The 19,246-nt window shown below is 35.9% G+C and overlaps 1 protein-coding gene across 1 annotated transcript in view; it reads left to right on the top strand.

The window, feature by feature from the left end:
* Positions 1-19,246, top strand: part of WDR72 (WD repeat domain 72) — a 221,550-nt gene that overhangs the window by 79,745 nt on the left and 122,559 nt on the right. Inside the window, exon 14 of the mRNA XM_005685754.3 lies at positions 3,687-3,889. Within this exon, the coding sequence (XP_005685811.2) occupies positions 3,687-3,889 (203 nt within the window). The remainder of the gene's footprint in view (positions 1-3,686; positions 3,890-19,246) is intronic.

The following is a 19,246-nucleotide window of genomic DNA, read 5'->3' as shown; positions in this document are numbered from 1 at the left end:
GTTGTTTCTGACTCTTTGCAACCCCATGGACTGCAGCCTACCAGGCTCCTCTGCCCATGGGATTTTCCAGGCAAGAGTACTGGAGTGGGGTGCCATTGCCTTCTCCACAGAACTACCATATGACCCAACAATTCCACTCCTGGGCGTATATCTGAGAAAAACAAAATCACTAATTTGAAAAGATACATGCTCCTCAAGGTCCATAACAGCTTTATTAACTGCCAATATACGGAAGCAACCTAACAGATGAAAGGATAAAAAAATGTGGCATATACATACAATGGAATACTACTCCAGCCATAAAAAAGAATGAGATTTTGCCATTTGCAACAACATAGATGGACTTGGAGGGTATTATGCTAGGTGAAATAAGTCAGACAGAGAAAAACAAATACTGCATGATATCACTTATGTAGCATCTAAAAAACACGACAAACTAGTAAATATAATAAAAAAGAAGCAAACTCACAGATATAGAGAACAAACTAGTGGTTACCACTGGGGACAGGTTAGGAGAAAGAGGCAATATAGGTGTAGGGGATCAAGAGGTACAAACTATTAGGTATAAAATAAGTTACAAGTATATATTGTACAACCCAGGGAACATGCCAATATTTTATAACTATAAATTGAGTATAATCTTGAAAAATGGTGAATCACTGTATTGTATACCTGTAACTTATAGCATATACCAACTGTACTTCAATTAAAAAGGAAAAAGAGAGAGTAGATATGCTTTGAAGAATGTCATTAATTAAGCAAATACATTTTTTGCAGCCATTTGAGAATAAAAAGACAATTACTTGTCTATGGTAACTTTTGAAGAAATCAGCTCACTCTAACCACTCTCCTCATCACAATTGTGCTTCAACTACTTCTTTGAAACAAAATAATCTAATCATCCTGCATGCTAAGTCCCTTCAATCATGTCCAACTCTGTGTCACCCTATGGACTGTAACCTGCCACGCTCCTCTATCCATGGGATTCTCCTGGCAAGAATACTGGAGTGGGTTGGCAGACCCTTCCCCAGGTGATCTTCCCCACCCAGGGATTGAACCTGCGTCTCTTACATTAACATCTCCTGCATTGGCAGGTGGGTTCTTTACCACTAGCGCCACTTGGGAAGCTCCTAATCATCTTGAATATTTAATAATTAGTCAAAGTGGGAACTATTGCTCACAAAATTAATTGCTCCATATTTGTCAGAGTGGACGGTTTTTAGTTTGGAGTGGAAAGAACTTATGTGTTACTTTACATTTTATAACAAATTAATTTTCAGGTGTTCCTTGCCTCCACACTACCATTAGATTCTCAGTAACTCCAGGGGGAGCAGGCTTGAGTCATTCTTTTTTACTCCGTATTATAGTTTGAGTAGTCACAGAAAACTTATGAGAAAAAAATATACATGGTGACATCACATTTGAAGAGACTCCTCCACAAAGACAGTGTATTTTAAATGTTTGAGCTACACATTCTGGAATGCACTTATTTTTTAGAAAGTAATATTGGTTTAAAGCTCAACATTCAGAAAATGAAGATCATGGCATCTGGTCCCATCACTTCATGGGAAATACATGGGGAAACAGTGTCAGATTTTATTTTGGGGGGCTCCAAAATCACTGCGGATGGTGACTGCAGCCATGAAATTAAAAGATGCTTACTCCTTGAAAGAAAAGTTATGACCAACCTAGATAGCACATTCAAAAGCAGAGACATTACTTTGCCAACAAAAGTCCATCTAGTCAAGGCTATGGTTTTTCCAGTGGTCATGTATGGATGTAAGAGTTGGACTGTGAAGAAAGCTGAACACCGAAGAACTGATGCTTTTGAACTGTGGTGTTGGAGAAGACTCTTGAGAATCCCTTGGACTGCAAGGAGATCCAACCAGTCCATTCTGAAGGAGATCAGCCCTGGGATTTCTTTGGAAGGAATGATGCTCAAGCTGAAACTCCAATACTTTGGCCACCTCATGCAAAGAGTTGACTCATTGGAAAAGACTCTGATGCTGGGAGGGATTGGGGGCAGGAGGAGAAGGGGACAACAGAGGATGAGATGGCTGGATGGCATCACTGACTCGATGGACGTGAGTCTTGGTGAACTCCGGGAGTTGGTGATGGAAAGGGAGGCCTGGTGTGCTGCGATTCATGGGATCGCAGAGTTGGACACGACTGAGCGACTGAACTGAACTGAACCGAACTGAATAATAGTTGGAGTAATAACTGTTCTCTTTGGTTTGAGAAACTCTTCTAATTGTCATCCTTAACAGAAATGATTTTCTTGGTGTTGCTGCCTGCTTTACTTGAAGGTGTATCTATCTTGATGGAAAAGGAAAGTTTCAAGAAATAACATTTGTAAGATGTATATGTTAAAGACATTAATTTATTAATGAAGAAATGTTGTAATGAAAAGATATCATGGTTAAAAGACCAGAGACTAAATTTCTGCCCAATATTTTAGCATAGTAGCTATTAATGACTCAGAATCCAAAGCACTAACTCAGGTAGTTTCTTGCTGAAAAGGAAAGATATCGGAGGAGAGAAAGAGAAATGAGTAAGGTTTGAATAGTCATAATCTTCAACTCTACCTATGTATTCTAAAGACACAGGGGTATAGAAGCATTATTTCTATTTTCTTATTTGAATTACTTTAAATTTATTTTTTCTTAATACTATCAATAAGAATGATCTTTTCCCTTCTTAGCAAATATTATTGTACAACTGCTTCTTTCTTCATTGGTAGGAAAGGAATAATAATTAAAATTTTGTGTTTAGAGTCTATGTAAAGTTCATTTTCCTTCACCGGTTTACTTCATAGGATATAGAGCATATATTTAATATAGTATGAGTAATAAAATGAACTCATAACTGATATGAGACAGTGGTCATGATTAATTGATATTTATCGAGATTTCACTGAGTGTTATGACAATGTATTTTATAAAAACACTGTGAAAAAAAAAAAAAGAAAAAAAAAAAAACACTGTGAATTCTTTTTTGACACTTTTGCTCATTTTATACTTGTTTCTTTTAACTTTAAACTCCACTTGTCAGTACCTTGAAATTCTGAAACTGTAAGAATGGCAGAGTAGAGGGCAAATAATTTTTTTCTCTCCTAATAGAATAAGAAATAAAAGCCAAATGCATAACAGCAACAGTATCAGCAATACCATCACTAGCCAGAAAACCCTAGAGAGGCCTGAACTGCTGAAGATGAAGGCATCAGGCATCTGCATTCTTATTGCCTCTATTCACTTAAATGCTGTATTACCAATAGAAACATTTTAAGGCTGGGAACCCAAGCAAAGCACTGTGGATTCTCTGTTGTTTGTGAGTTGGAACACTAGGGGACAGCACTAAAATATTCCATAGTTGTTTGTTATTGATCACTTGTATACTGTATAATAAGTAGGAGAGTTTACTGTTAATGACTATTGAATGCTCTGTTGATTTCAGTGGACGAAAGAGCACAAAGAGGAATATGAGTGTCTCAAGTCTATAATTTTAGCCTTTATAAAACGATGATTTGATAATTTAGAGGAAGCTCCAGGCTGTCCTTTGGTTGCAAGGAGATAGCAAGGCATGATAACTGAAAAAATTGTGATTTTTCTGTTTTGAGTGGTTTCTTCTTTTTATTCTTTGGGGGTAAATATTTTGCATAAATTTTTATTTCTAATCTTGTTTTTCAGGCACTTTGGAAAGACATGAAACAGGAGAAAGAGCGAAGATTATTCTTAACTGTTGTGATGATTCACAGCTTCCAAAGCCTGAATCTATACTTCCAGTGGCCTCAGAGACACATAAGCACAAAAGTGTAGAACAGAGGTCCTCCAGCTTGTCCCAGTTTGGGCCAATACCTTACCCTGGTCTGCAGATGGAGTCTTCATGTAAGGTAAGTTCAAATCAAGCTGCTGCTCACAGTAAACATTATCCACCCCAAGTAAGAAGTAATGCGCTTTCATCAATATCTGCCCATTAAAAATCAGCACAAAGATAACAACTCAGAGATGATTGTATCTACCAGACATGCCTTCCAAGCAATCTTGGGTAAATTGGGATAAGTTTTTGAGTGATTATTATTTTTGAATGAATATAGCATTCTTTTTTTGATGAAGACATGTTCTGGCTTATCAATATTGAGCCAATTTTATATGAATTATTGAATTCTAGATGGTTTTTAATGAAAGGGGGGTGGGAACCTATATTTTGTGGTCTGGTTCCTTTTTTTTTTTCATACAAATCCCATCATTGTGTATTAAGTAAGGCTTAGAATTCTGACATGCTAATGATCCTAGAGATGCTAAGTGTATCAAAATAATTCAAACAATGATCTAATTTTTCTGAAGCTTTTTTGTTTTTATTTGTGATAAGCAAATTAAGAAGAAGTCAAATACCTAAGTGGGAAAAAAAAATATGTATCTATATGTAGTGAGAGGATGTGTCATCTTTAACAAAGATGGCTGCTAAACTGTGCCTCAGAGCTGCAGGGGTGGGGGTGGAAGCACCAGCATATGAGCATCACCTTTTTAGGTTTGAAGACTAGATTCAGCTTTTATCAGTGAGGTCAGTGTTTGTCAGTCTTTTGAGAACTGAATCATACTAACCAAACACCCAAGAAGTGAATACGTAAACTAGAATGACAGTTATTTAATTTACAATGATAAATATGATTGCAGTTCATTGCTCTGCATAGTCTCACTGTAGCAAAGCTGCATAGCATGGGGGAGAATGGGGAGGTGGAATTTTAACAGAGGATTCCTTGATGGGCTTCAAGTCAGAGCCCTGAGCTCTGAAAAGCTAATGCAATGGTTGCTGTCACCCCATCAGGATAGTTTCTCTATTGGTCAAGCCTGGTATACACTGAAAATTTTCTACATTTTGGTTTCCCTCTTTAAGACTCCATTTAGACCACCTACTTCTATGCTTTCTCCTGCAGATGTTAAAACCAGCGATTTGGCTGCACCTTTTTTTTTTTTCATTTCTTTTTTCCTGAGTATAATTATTTTCAGATTTTCCAAATCTTTTTCATGTTCTTATTTAAAGAAATCATGGGGTTTTTGTTTGCTTTTTGGCCCTGTGAGAAAGTGGGACCTTATTTCCCTGACCAGAGATCCAGCCTGTGCCCTCTGCAGTGGAAGGCTCAAAGCCTTAACCACCAGACTCCCAAGGAATTCGCAAGGGGTCATGTTTTAAAAGGACAATTATATCAATATACTAAAATTTTTAACATTCATAACTGAAGTTGAAAGTGATAGGGTCTTAGTCTCTCCTAAGTGCGAGACTGAACCACACTTCTATTACGTATTTTAAGATGGAGGTGTTCAAAGCCCAGTGAGTAAGACCATCAGACTGCCATGTATTCCATCTTAATGTGACTTTGTTGCTTTTTGTTCACAATAGAATGTGTATCTTATAGTGGAAATTATATGCCAGAAAAGTAGATGAGAACTTGGATATATCTCTTGACTCATGCATGTCAGGTGCCTAGGGTCTACAGGAGCACATCTCATTTATCAAGTGCCTATTTTACTAGTTTAATTCCCAGAAGGTAAGCTGATTGCTATTTCATTCAGTTTCTTGAAGGACTTCAGAGCTACCTTTTAGGTGGTGATAACAGTATATATTTCTTTATGTAATTTTGTTTCTGTCTTTTGACTCCAAAAAGTAATAAAATCCTGAGGTCTTGTTTTCCTACTCTTAGGTTGATTCCAACTTTATTTCCTAGCTGCTACCCTTTACCTGGATGACTACAGTCTCCAATTTTTACTCTCTACAGAGCTGGAGAATTGAATTAGACAGGACTATCACCTCCTTTGTTCTATATGTTATACTTCTCTTATTATTAGGCTTCCTGTTAAATAGAGCTATTTTTATTTGTGCTTCTCCTAAGTTATAGCTTCTCCAATTATATACTGCATATCTTCATCTCATCCTCTTAGATTTAAGCCTTTAAGACTATTTTATCTTAATTTTTTGTGCGGGGGTGGGGGGCTGCATCAGTCTTAGTTGCGGCATGCAGGATCTTCAGTTATAGCATGCGAACTCAGTTGCAGCAAATGGGATCTAGTTCCCTGACCAGGGATCAAATTCCCCTACTTTGAGAGTGTGGAGTCTTAGCCACAGAGCCACAAGGGAAGTCCCTATCTTAATCTTTTATTGATAAATTTGATAAGCATAAAATTTCAAGAATGCTTATAAATTCCCCATCCTCCTTTTTATTAATATAATAAAATGCTTTATTAGTTTTCAAAAGAAAAAAACATCAGATTTAAAGATATGAATTAAATCACACTATTTCAGAGCTGGAGAAAAAGACAATAAGTCTGAAATTTAGAAATATGTAGGGTAAGTGTGTTTCAGAATTTTTTGATGTAGACTTCAGTGAGAAACAAATGAAATATTTTCAAATGGTATCATGAATTGTTTAAGTGGAAGAACAACATGTAATATGTGTGGTGAGTTCTTTGTGTTTGGCAACATTTGGCATTTATTAGGATTCTGTATTCACTTTTCTGTATTCACTTGCATTTGTAGAGTGCATATAGATTTAGGGAAAGGTTTTAAAGAGAACAACAAATACAATAAAACATTTTAAAAATGGGTCCAATTTGACATGCTAGAGGAGTCGATTATGTGCAGCTAGATAAAGAAAAATCTTTGCGGGTAGGAGCGGGCCAGAGTCTTAAAGGATTTAAAGGAATACAATATCATATTAGTGATGGGGAAATGCTTTTCTCAGATTCAGCTGAGGATAAAATAAGATAGGAACTGTTTAAATTGCAGTGGGAGGAATTTAGCTTTAAGGTAGAAAATAAACAACCTTACTAAAATCATCTCTACATGGTAGAACTCTTTGTTACCTCATCAGATTTTAATGAGGGAAGTCCTTTTTTGTCTATTAGTTGGTTGGTTGGTTTAATTTTTTTTTTCTGCACTTCTTGTCTGTAAAATGAATGAAAAAGTAAATAAATAGGATTTTTGAACTGCCACAATTTAGACCAATTGTAATGTCCTGGAAATGTCTTTAAAAAACAAACAAACTGATTTTCTGTAGAACGGGTACCCAAAAGCTCCAACTGGTTGCTTACTTAAAGTTACAAGGTTTAATACGGCAGTCATTAACCATACATAGCTACTGAGCATTTGAAATTTGGCTAGCACCATATGTTAAAATGATATTTTGGATATGTAGGCTTAAATAAAATACGTTATTAAAATCAATTTCACCTGTTTCCTTTTATTTTTTCAATATGGCTACTAGGCATTTTAAAATTACACATGTAATTTGCATTTTATTTATGTTGAAATATTTAGGGACAAATATTTGAACTAGACCAGGGATAAGCAAACTTGTTTGTAAAGGACCAGATGGTAAATATTTTAGGCTTTATAGGCCATAATTTTGCTATTTGAACTATTTAACTCAGTTCTTGCAGCAGAGAAGCCACCATAGACAATTCTTACACAAATGAATGTGGCTGTGTTTAGATAAAACTTTATTTACAAAAACAGGCAGTGGACCAGATTTGATACTCACTGTCCATTATTTGGAAACTTCTGATCTAGTCAGCCCTCTCTAGACTTGGAAATCGTGAGGTATTTGGAGGAGTACTGGCAAAACAGCCAATACCTACCATCTCCTTAGATATCTAAATTTTTAATGAAGCAACTTATCCCAGCTTCTTCTCCACTATGAGGAATATAATCCAAAAGGCCTTGTATCACTCTGTTCCCTGACAGCAGTAATGGAATTCATATGTTTGGAAGTCTGCCCTTTGTAGAACACAAATGTGTGCATCATACTCTCTAATCCAAGTGAGATTTTTTTAAAATAAAATTTTCTTTAAATAATGCACTTAAATATGCATCATTATCTAAATATATAATATTGGTTATAAATAATCCACTTACATATACTCCAAATAAGCTTTCGAGAAATATGTTTGGATTTTTTTAATCTTTAGTTGACTTTAGAGTGATGTCTGTTTGGTGACATTTGCTGAAAAATCTTAGAGCTTTATCTTGCTACCTCCTGTAGAACACAGATGCTGTACTGCTAGGCCCCCAATAGAGAACTGGATCCCAGTACTACTTATTATTTTAGTAGAATGGAACATTAGTTCTTCTACATTTTATGACACAGAAACATAATCAAAATGAAACTAGAGTTGTTTCTTGATGGTGGAATTTGAAATTTTCTCCTGAAAATTTATGTGTATCAATATGAAATAATAATTCATTGTGGCAACATTACATGTTGCAGATTAATTCTATTTTCACTAAACTATCTACAATATACTATCAAAATTATTATTACAAAAAAGAAAAAATATTTATTTGAAAATAAGTGTGTTATATAAGGACAAATCCTCAGTATAGAATGATAATCTTCACATTTTTGATTACTAATTTTTAGTATATTCTCTTTAATATAAGCAGCATATGACTATTTTTTTGTAATGTAGATAATATTTTGCATCAATTTTATATAATTTTAAAAGGAAACAGATTTTTATTACTAGACATATAAGTCCTTCATGAAAATATAGGAATCTATCTATAAACATTGAATTAAGATTTTTGTTTTGAAGACTTTGGTTTAGTGAATCCCAACTTAAAACTTAGTGCCTAAATGGTATCACCATTCCTGGTGAGCTAGAATAAAGAAATACAGTTGAGGAGAAATAAAGGCCATTTGCTTTTTGAACACATGTGAGGTGACGCAAGTCCTTAACAGAGTATAGCCATTTCTCATAAGCATTTTATATAATAATTTTAACTATCAAGTCAAAACATTTCTGTAATATGTAAGTTTTTACACTTGTTTTATGAAGAATATCTCCTTTCTCACTTTGTGGCGTGAGTTTAAGCACTTTTGATAGAAAGTTCCCTCAATGTTGAGGAAAACTCTGAAAAGCATATCACAGCTTTGTTCCAAAACTAATTCAGGAGGGCTCGGAGTCTCTATGAAAAGTCGGAGCGGCACTATTAAAATGAGTCCAGCTGTCTGCCTCGCACACAGAAGCAACCCTGCATTTCCTCACAGGACTTCAAAGGCTTGCTTGTATCTAAACATTTGTTGGCCATGTAAATCAAGGCACAAAAGGAAAACGCTGCTATTTCACGGTGCGCGGCTGGTCTGAGTCCGGCATTGTGCTGCACGTGCCGGTGGGGAGTGCCAGGAACAGAAGGGCACTGTTCTGACTGTGTGACAAATGTAGTTAACACCAGATCCATATTAATGTTGTCAAGTTCCCTTGATGTATTTAAACAGACTTTAATTATTTTCAGCGTCCAAAGGCCTGAAATATATAGCCTAATAGTTCTTCAAAGAAAGCTTACTTAATGTGTGAATGTAAAACCTCTCATAAAAATGAAACTTTTATATTAGCCATAGTCATTGACATAGGTTATTCATCAAGTCAGCAATTTGTGTGGCAAAGTGCCATTTGAATAGTGTATTGTTAGGCTACTTATGGTCCACTTGACAAGGGCTCTTGCTGTAAATAGTGCAATTTGACTCCAGCTGTTAAAGAGTGGCTTTGACAGCAGCCAAATAGAATGGAGATGCCTTACTGCACTGCCGAAAAATCAATATTGGGTTCTTGTTCATGGTAACCTGTTCTTTTCTCTTCTGTAGATTTATAAACGACTATCAAGGGTTTATAAGTGGAAGTTTAAATATTATTTTAAATGCAATTCTCTTTGAGTTTCAAATTAAGGTGTGATAAATGGTTACAAGTGCAGAGTTTTAGGATATTATTTCCACCCTCTGGTTCATGTTTAGTCACAATTACAGTTAAGTTGAATTTGGATTCTCCAGCTACAGTAGAAAAGAATTAGTGTAAAACATGGGCTCAAAATTGTGTGCTTATTGTATATTGCCAGTGCAATTATTTCTTCTTTTTTATTTTCTTATCAATTTATCTTCAGTGTCCTCCCATCTTCTCTGTGTGTGTACCTTTTTGTATAGATGGCAAGGTTCTTTGTGGCTGTGCCCATAGCAACACCCACAGATGTTGACAGCAGTAATGTCCCCTGTGCTGTTGAAGATTTCCCTAAAGCAGAGTCTTGCTGGTTTTGAAGATTTTTCTAGCGGTTTTCAGCAATACAGGGTTGCTATGATACCTGACTGGCAGTAATAGATATTGAATCTGTTAATTACAGTAACCACACACAAGGACTTTTTTCTTTCGGTTTTTCTGCTGTTGCTAGCTGTTATATTTAAGATACAGAAGAGGAAGTGAAATTATATACTCAAGATGAGAATATATTTCAAGAGTTTACTTTGATCTTGATATTTAGTTTAAAAAATGTCCTGGTATAAAAACCTTTCAGCTGACTGATGCAGATAGAGTTTACTTAAATTGCAAATATAATTTATTTAGCTAATTACCAATTTTGACTGAATTTGATTTTGAATTTTTGTTGTTTACTTGAGATGTCATTAAGTTTTCATCTAAGGTGTGCTAAGCAGGATTTGAAAGAGCTATCATTTTTAACATGAAAAAAGCTGGTATAATGAGTACTTTTTCAATTACCTCTTTCAGTGAAAGCTGTTAAAATAGTTGTCTTCCTATTACTAACGAGCTCTGCATTTATTCAATTTGTGACTGAGATAGCAACTCAGAATTCATAAAGCTGATAATATAATTGTGTACTAAGACCTTTAAGGCTGATTCAAGGTCAATGTTACTGTTTTTGTAATTGCTGATAGGCAGTTCTCACTTCTTCAAGAGGAAGGGTTGGTTCTGCTTTGAGTTTACTTGATTTTACAAATTGTTATCTCTTCTGTTAATTCTAAAGTTAACCTTTTCACTGAATAAATGTTTATGTTATTCTCTAGTACTGGATTTAGCCTAGATATACCTCAGTAGCTTTCCCCACACCCCACAATATTAATCAACCCTGTTAGAAACATGGAAATCTAGGATTATAACTTTCTTCTTGAATTAAATATTCCAATTTTAGTCATCAATTAACTTGTGGGTGAGGATTCTAGCTTAGAAACTTGAATAAAAGTTAAACATAGCAGGCATTTTTATTTTGCATTTGGATTAATCTAGGGACAGAGTGACATAATTTATTAAAGCATGTCTTTAATTTGTCTCCATTATCATCAGTAGTTTTATGGACATATTTTAGAAAGCATGAATTATGTAATAATGTACACACCATATTACACACCCATAACCATTTAGAGACTTTTTGTTTCTCTCTCATTTCTTCTGTTCTTTCCTACTTTTCTTTCTTCACTTGCAGTTGAAAAACAAAAACAAAACCTTGTGGCTTTCCAAAGTTGTTAAGGCCAGCTTCTTGTAGGATCTAAAGATAGACCTAGTCAACTTACTGAAAGAGGCCTGAATCTTCTGGGATGAAAAGTCACTTTAGTAGATTTGGATGTTCTGTTATTGAGCATGTTTGCTGGTTAAAATGTGATGGTAAATGTTACCCCTTTACAGAAGCTTGGTAACTCAGTCACTGTCTGACATCAGGAATATTCTCTGTTTATATCCCATTTTTGATGATACTCTGAAGGGTGAAAAAATGAAGTTTGTAGAAATTCAGATTTTGAGTTAACTAAAAGGGTTAATGGCTTATAAAAGAAAGAAAACAAAGATAATAAAAACTTTCTTTTTGAAAGTTGTGATCATATCACTTACTAGGAGTACCAATTGGACCCATTTAAAGGAATCCCAACAGGAGCACTACTTCTGTGCCAATGACTTATATTGAAACTGGCCCTAAGAGAGCAACAAATGCAAAAATGTAATATGAAGCAATTTCCATAAAAGAAAGCATCTATTCTCACAGAATATTTCCCGTAAGTTGCTAAAAACAAAATGTATTAAGACTAGCTTTATTCATTTGACCTAAAAGCATGAAATTATTAAAAAGTATATCCGGTTAATATTCTCATCCATTTTTCTGAACTGAGTTTTAACAGTGACATCCTGAAGGTACAACTAGTTCTCTGTATCTTCATATGATATTCATGGCAATAAATACAAGTAATGACATAAATTACATATTTGTAATTTTTTACATATTATGAAGCTCATAATACTCTGGAAATAGTTGAAATATCCTGCCTAAGCTTTCAGTCCATGTATGATTATCTCTACCAGATATTTTTTAAATGGTCATAAGAGGCTGCTAGGTAACAAGGCCTTTCTTATACACGTTTAACTTCATGCACATCCAAATAAAACTAAAATTTTATTATTTTTTGTTTTCACATAATGTCTGGGACATGATGGTTTTTATTTTATTTTTTATAACAATTGTTTCAGTTCAGTTCAGTCACTCAGTCATGTCCAACGCTTTGCAATCCCATGAGCCGCAGCACACCAGGCCTCCCTGTTCATCACCAACTCCTGGAGTCCACCCAAACCCATGTCCATTGAGTCGGTGATGCAATCCAACCGTCTCATCCTCTGCCGTCCCCTTCTCCTCTTGCCCTCAATCTTTCCCAGCATCAGGGTCTTTTCAAATGAGTCAGCTCATCGCATCAGGTGGCCAAAGTATTGGAGTTTCAGCTTCAATGTCAGTCCTTCCAATGAACACCCAGGACTGATCTCCTTTAGAATGGACTGGTTGGATCTCCTTACAGTCCAAGGGACTCTCAAGCATCTTCTCCAACACCACAGTTCAAAAGCATCAATTCTTTGGCGCTCCCAGCTTTCTTTAGAGTCCAACTCTCACATCCATACATGACCACTGGAAAAACCATAGCCTTGACTAGATGGACCTTTGTTGATAAAGTGATGCCTCTGCTTTTTAATATGCTGTCTAGGTTGGTCACAACTTTCCTTCCAAGGAGTAAGCATCTTTTAATTTCATGGCTGCAGTCACCATCTGCAGTGATTTTGGAGCCCAGAAAAATAAAGTCAGCCACTGTTTCCACTGTTTCCCCATCTATTTCCCATGAAGTGATGGGACCCGATGCCATGATCTTAGTTTTGTTTATTGGAATATAATTGCTTTACAGTGTTACATTTCTATGCCAGAAATCTGTATGACATTGGCTTCTTTGTTCAGGGTCTTACATGACTAAAATCCAGATGTCGGCTTCAATTACTATGTCATCTGAGGCTGAGGTCCTCTTGCACTCTTAATCAGATTATTGGCAGAAATTAGTTCTTTGTGGTTATAGGACCAGGGTCCCTGTTCTCTTGTTGGCTGTCAGCCTGGGAGGGGGTACACATTCCTTGCCGTATAGTCCTTTTCATCTTCAGGACAGCAATGGAAAACTTCTTATGAATGGAATTCATTTAGTACTCTTAAGTCTCTGATTTCTCCCTCAGCCAACAGCCATAAAAAAAGTCTCTGCTTTCAAAAATTCAATGTGATTAAGTCAGGATAACTCAGATAATTTTCTTATCTTAAGGTCAGCTGATTTGGAACCCTAGTTATATCAGCACAATTCCTTCATGGCGGTACCTAGATTACCATTTGGTTGGGTAAATGGAAGAAGATATGCTTCACTATGGTCTAAGAATATTGAGGGCAATCTTACAATTTTACCTATAGATGGAATCATTCTAACTCAGAGTGACTGCTGAATCACTTCTCTCTTCTTCCAGTTCTGGAACATTCCACATCTGATTAAGCTGTTAGCTGTCCTGATTAGCTATACTGGTACTAATCATTTCTGAAATTTGAATCAAACTCTTGTTTCTCTTTTGGACCTCTTCACCCTGTCTGTTCCTTCAGGGAGTTTCACATGCTGGATACCTGGATGAGTAATCAACACTGGAAAATATCTCCTTTAGAATTTCAGGATGTTCATAAAATTAAAATTGCTAATTTTTACTATTATTATGTAATTTATATTGTAGCTCCTAAACTGGGGACAATATCTACTCTTAGCATATTTTCTGAGTTTTAAATTTGATTTTGACACTTATCTTGGGCTGGAGATTGCACATATTCTTCAGCTGAATGACTTCCCAATCTGTCGGATACACAGTACAGTTTATGAGCTGATCTTTAGTCACTCCACCAGCATGACCTTAGATGGGAAGAAAAGAGCCTCAGAAGTGGACCTTCCATTATTATTCATCTGACTTGCAATCATCCTGGGAATAAAATCCAAAGTCGTAAAGAAAAATATATTGAAAAACATCAACTATAGATCTGGGACCATAACCTAGATATTTCATCTCTAGCTACTTGGTCTCATTAAAGTAACTCATATTCCCCTACTGCTTATCATCTGCCAGAATATTTTCCCTCTGATTCTTTACCTTGAAGTCTAAGCTTCAGTGTCACTTTCTCATAAAATAAGTAGCATCCCACTTCCCCTTATTCTCTGTCTCAACATCCTTTTTATTTCATTTTTTTATCTTCCCCACTTTCCCAACAGTATAATCTCAAAGGGGATAGTGATCCGCCCCCTCTTCACCCTGCGTATTAACTTTGTCAGCCGATTGCTCGAAGTCCAAATTGGGTTTTTACGTGTGACTTGATCTTACAGAGGGAAGTGACCTAGTTAAAAAAAAAAAAAAGTGATATCAAAGAGGTTGGTGAAATACTACTTCTACCCCACCAATATTTAGACACAAGTTTTCAATCAATTCAAAAGTTTGAAAGGCATACTGATATTGAGACCAGTCCAAATCAATTCAAAACTTAATAAGAAAAAATTTTTAAAACTGGTGATGAAATTTAGGATATTTAGCATACTAGGGAGGAATGGTCCACATAGGTAATATAGGTAAACTGATATAGACTCAGAAAAGGAAGATTAAAAGACAATGTGATTTCTTACCCTAGAAAAGTTTCTATTATTGCCTTAAATTCAGACTCCTTTTTCTTGTAACAAAGTTATCTAAAATAAGCACTCAAAAATAGCCTGAGGATTGTACTGTATATCATGAGCCCTCTGCTTCCCTCACATAATTACTTTACTAAGCCCTCCCCTTGATACAAAACCCCTGAAGCCAGCAACAATCTAATCAACAGATTTGTAATAACTTTTAGAAATGTAAGTGTAATAAATATGAAGAGGCCTGATTTATGTTTCATTTCCCAGATGCAAAGTCTCTGGCACAATCCTCCATCCCTCAAGTGGCAAATATCACTTCCTTCTTTCATAGATCATTTGGAATGTGCTGAACCTCTCATCAGAGGTTGGTGAAGAGAGGGCTGTATGACAGTAAATGCTTTGGGTAACTCCTTACTGTGGGAATGTACGGTAGTGTGCTGTGTTAAAGCTCCCGGAGATACCAACCCTCATGGAATTTGCTCTTCTTTTTTGTAAGATTTTTTCCTCATCCAGGGAGATGTCTTGGTAATGGCAGGAAGGCCAGTGTCCCTCCGCATGGCTGTCCTACTGATTCCACTCCGCATGTATCTCTCCCTGCCTAATCCCACCTTCTCTCGCCGCCTTGTTAAATCCTGCCCATACTACAATATATGCATGCTATTAAACATGCATTGGCTAATTAAACACTTGAAAGTTAATTATGGATTGCCTAGCTATTTTACAAGCATACATACAATTCATCTTCTCAACTAGATCTTGTGCATGTGTGCTAAGTCACTTCATTGTGTCTGATTCTTTGTGAACCAATAGACTATAGTTCCCCAGGCTCCTCTGTCCATGGGGTTCTCTGGGAGACAATACTGCAGTGGGTTGCCGTACTCTCCTCCAGGGGATCTTTCTGACCTAGGGATTGAACCTGCATCTCCTGCACCGGAGGTGGATTCTTTACCGCTGAGCCACCGGGGAATATCCAACTAGATCTTAAGCTACTTGAAAGAAAAGCCATGTTTGTATGTTATGTAAGTTTTATAGTGTGGAATGCAGAACAGAGTCATTTTTGTTCATTCAGCAAATATACAATGAACACCTACTATGTGCCAGATACTCTTCTTTTAAATATTTTTTTATTTCATAGTTGTGTGGGTTTGGACAAATTTTTCCTGTCATCACAGTCACAATATAGACCCCTCCCATCACACTCAGAATTTCCCCCATGGCTCTTCAGAGTCCACTCCTTCTCCTTGTCAGACATTCTTCTTGATACTAGTGATTTCAACTTCATTGAAATACTAGACATATTTTTAGTAGGAGTTAGACTATAATTTTTAAAAGAAGAACAAGGATATTAGATAGTGATGAAGGGTTTGTGGAGAATTAACATCAGACAGTGTGATAGACAGTGCCTGGGGATTTATTCCAGGCTGAGTGATTAGGGAAGGTCACAGGAGGAAGTAGTATTTATATTGCATTTATATTGTCTGAATGGCAAGATGAGGCCAGCCATGTGGCTAGCAGAGGGGGCAGTTTTCTAGGCAAAGCAAACAGCTATTGCAAAAGATCTAATTAGGAATGAGCTTGATGTAGGAAATGAAGTCAAGAAAACAAGTGTGACTGGAGAGGTGGATCAGAGAATTAGAAGTTAGTGTTAGAGAGTAAGGTAGGGGCAGATGCTGTTGGATGCACTAATCCAAAGTACAGAGTTTGAGTTTCTGCTGTATGTGGTAATCCCAAGTACAGAGTTTGAGTTCTACTTTAGTAAGGGGGGAGTTTTTTCATGGTTTATCTTCAAAGGGAATGATGTAGTCTGATTTATGTTTTGAAAAGATCACTATGGTTGCTATGTGGATAAATGGATTAGAGGAAAGGGAGTATCAGAAAGAAGATGCTATTGCATAGCTGCTACAAGAAAACTGTTAGTTGGTGCTGAGTTTTTTAACATCAAATTAATAAAAGCTATTATGCAATACATGTGCTTTAATAGACCTACATCCCAAAGTACTACTAGAACCCTACAATGGTGAGACCCATACTGTTCACAGAACGAACATAGAAGGTCATGATGGTTCTAAATCTTGATGCATGAGTCATATTTTGCTGAGGAAAACAGTAAGTCCAAAGGCTCAGAATGCAAAGATGAATGGTAGTAGGGGAATGATGGGAAGTTGATATACCTGGATGGCATAAGAACATCCAATGCAATCTTAATAAAGGGTCCTTTCTTAGAATATAACTTACCTCAATCAAGGAGACTTAACACCTTAAATTTGGAAAGACCCTGATGCTGGGGGGGATTGGGGGCAGGAGGAGAAGGGGACAACACAGGATGAGATGGCTGGATGGCATCACCAACTTGATGGGAGTTTGAGAGAACTCCAGGTGTTGGTGATGGACAGGGAGGCCTGGCGTGCTGTGATTCATGGGGTCGCAAAGAGTCGGACATGACTGAGCGACTGAACTGAACTGAACGCTTTAAATTGTCTGTTTTATCTTTATACTGTGGTTTTGTCTAAAAAAAAATTTTGTATACATTGAAAATTCTTGTTCATTTAGAATAGGCTAGGAATTTTCAGCATTTTCTGTCAAGGTTCAGATAGTAAGTATTTTTAGGTTTATGGGCCATATAGTCTCTATTACAACTACTCAACTTTGTCTTTGTAATGCCAAAACATCCATTGGCAATACATAAAAAAGTGGGCTTTTGTATGGTTTAGTGATATTTTATTCATAAAAATGGCAATATTTGGTCATCTGTTTTCTAACCTCTGCAGTAGGCAATACTGTGATTAGATTCTATTATAACTGAGTGTAATAAGCCACAAGAAGTGGAAGCTTTCCACTGGAAAGTATTGTTTTTGGTCATCATTAACATAATCTTGTAATCTCTCCTCTTCACTAAAATTTATAACTGTTTGCACTCAATTTTGGAGCTCTGATTTGTGAAGTCTATTTTGGCTTTTTGGACATTTTTGTCTTATTCTCCAACTTCTTACTTCTTGAAGGTAGTCTCCAAACTTGAATTTGTCAATTACCAGCTATGTGGTAATTTATTGTGTGTGGTCAATTGAAATAATGCATGTCCTTGCTTAGGCATTTCATTAACTTTACATTTTACACTTATGTGAGGGTATTCTCTACGTATTGGTTTCAATTTAATAGGTATGCCTTAAAATGAATTGACGTAAATATTTGGTGGCCATAGAGAGACATATATCCAAAATACGTGTTTGGCTGATTATTCTTTATATAAATATATATAAGAATCATTCCAGTCCCCCTTTTATCTATTTAGTAGTAAACCCATTCTAAGTTATTTTCAGCTGACATCCTTTCTGACATTTTGGGCAATTATAAGCTTGTTAGTATGATGTTTGGAAAGCATCAGTATGATACCAATGATTTAAAAGTCATAGTTGGGAACCAAAAGTGTTTGGAGTAAGTCAAATTAGTATATCTACAACCCATCTCTTTAGTTAGTTTTCATCTCTTAGGGGTATGACTGAAGAGTAATTTAGCAACATATGCTTGTTATCTTAGTTGATAATTATATATAGAAAGAGATTTAAAAATTAAAGGAAACAGTTACTATTCAAAGAGAGCATATGGGATTTATCTTCTGTGCTATGTATAAAATAGCTTTTAAATGAAATTATTTTGAGTTTGATATTACTACTTTTCTTCTATTAGTTTCATTGAATTGTTTATAGGATGTTGAGTAGACTACATGTGAAAAGCAAAAGCAATATAGTAAATTCTGCTTTTATAAAGGTAAGGATGGTTTTCAAATGTCTCTTGTTTTTCTTACTGATTAAACAAAAAATCTCAAAATGTATATCAATATCTTTAGTTTCATCTGTAATTCAGAATTTGGGGTCGGAGTTAACATTTCATATTCTGCGTTATTATGACTTTTACAATAGTGAAACATTTCTTTTCCTGAGATCTAGCCAAATTTATCCAGCATTGTGATGGCATCCTTACCATTGCCTTGTACCAAGATAAGATACTCTTTTCTATAGATTCTCTAATATTGATGAAACCCTACATTTAAGAGGAATATTTTGGCTTCAGTAGAAAGTCAGATAAGTTTATCAGCAAAAATTCTTAATTATTCCTGAATTTAAAAAATATATATACTTAGCTTGGGCTCTTCTAGAAAAATATCATAGATGCTGTGGCTTGTAAATAACAGAAATTTATTTCTCATTGTTTTAGAGGCTGGAAAGATTAAGGTACTCCCAAACTGGAGTGGTAAAGGCCCTCTTCCTGGTTGCATATGGCTGTGTTTTCATTGAACTCTCATATGGTGGAAAGAAAGCAAGCTAGATCATTGAACTTTTCTTATAATCTCATAGCCTCATCATCTCCCAAACCTCATCATGTCCCATAGTCCCCATTTACACCTCCAAAGTCTCAAAGTCCTCATCTCCAAATACCATCATGGAGATTACAATTTCAACCTATGGATTGGGGTTGGGGGTG

This window comes from Capra hircus, chromosome 10 (assembly GCF_001704415.2).
Source record: "Capra hircus breed San Clemente chromosome 10, ASM170441v1, whole genome shotgun sequence".
NCBI classification, from domain to species: Eukaryota; Metazoa; Chordata; class Mammalia; order Artiodactyla; family Bovidae; genus Capra; species Capra hircus.
This window is presented reverse-complemented; position numbering and strand designations above follow the sequence as displayed.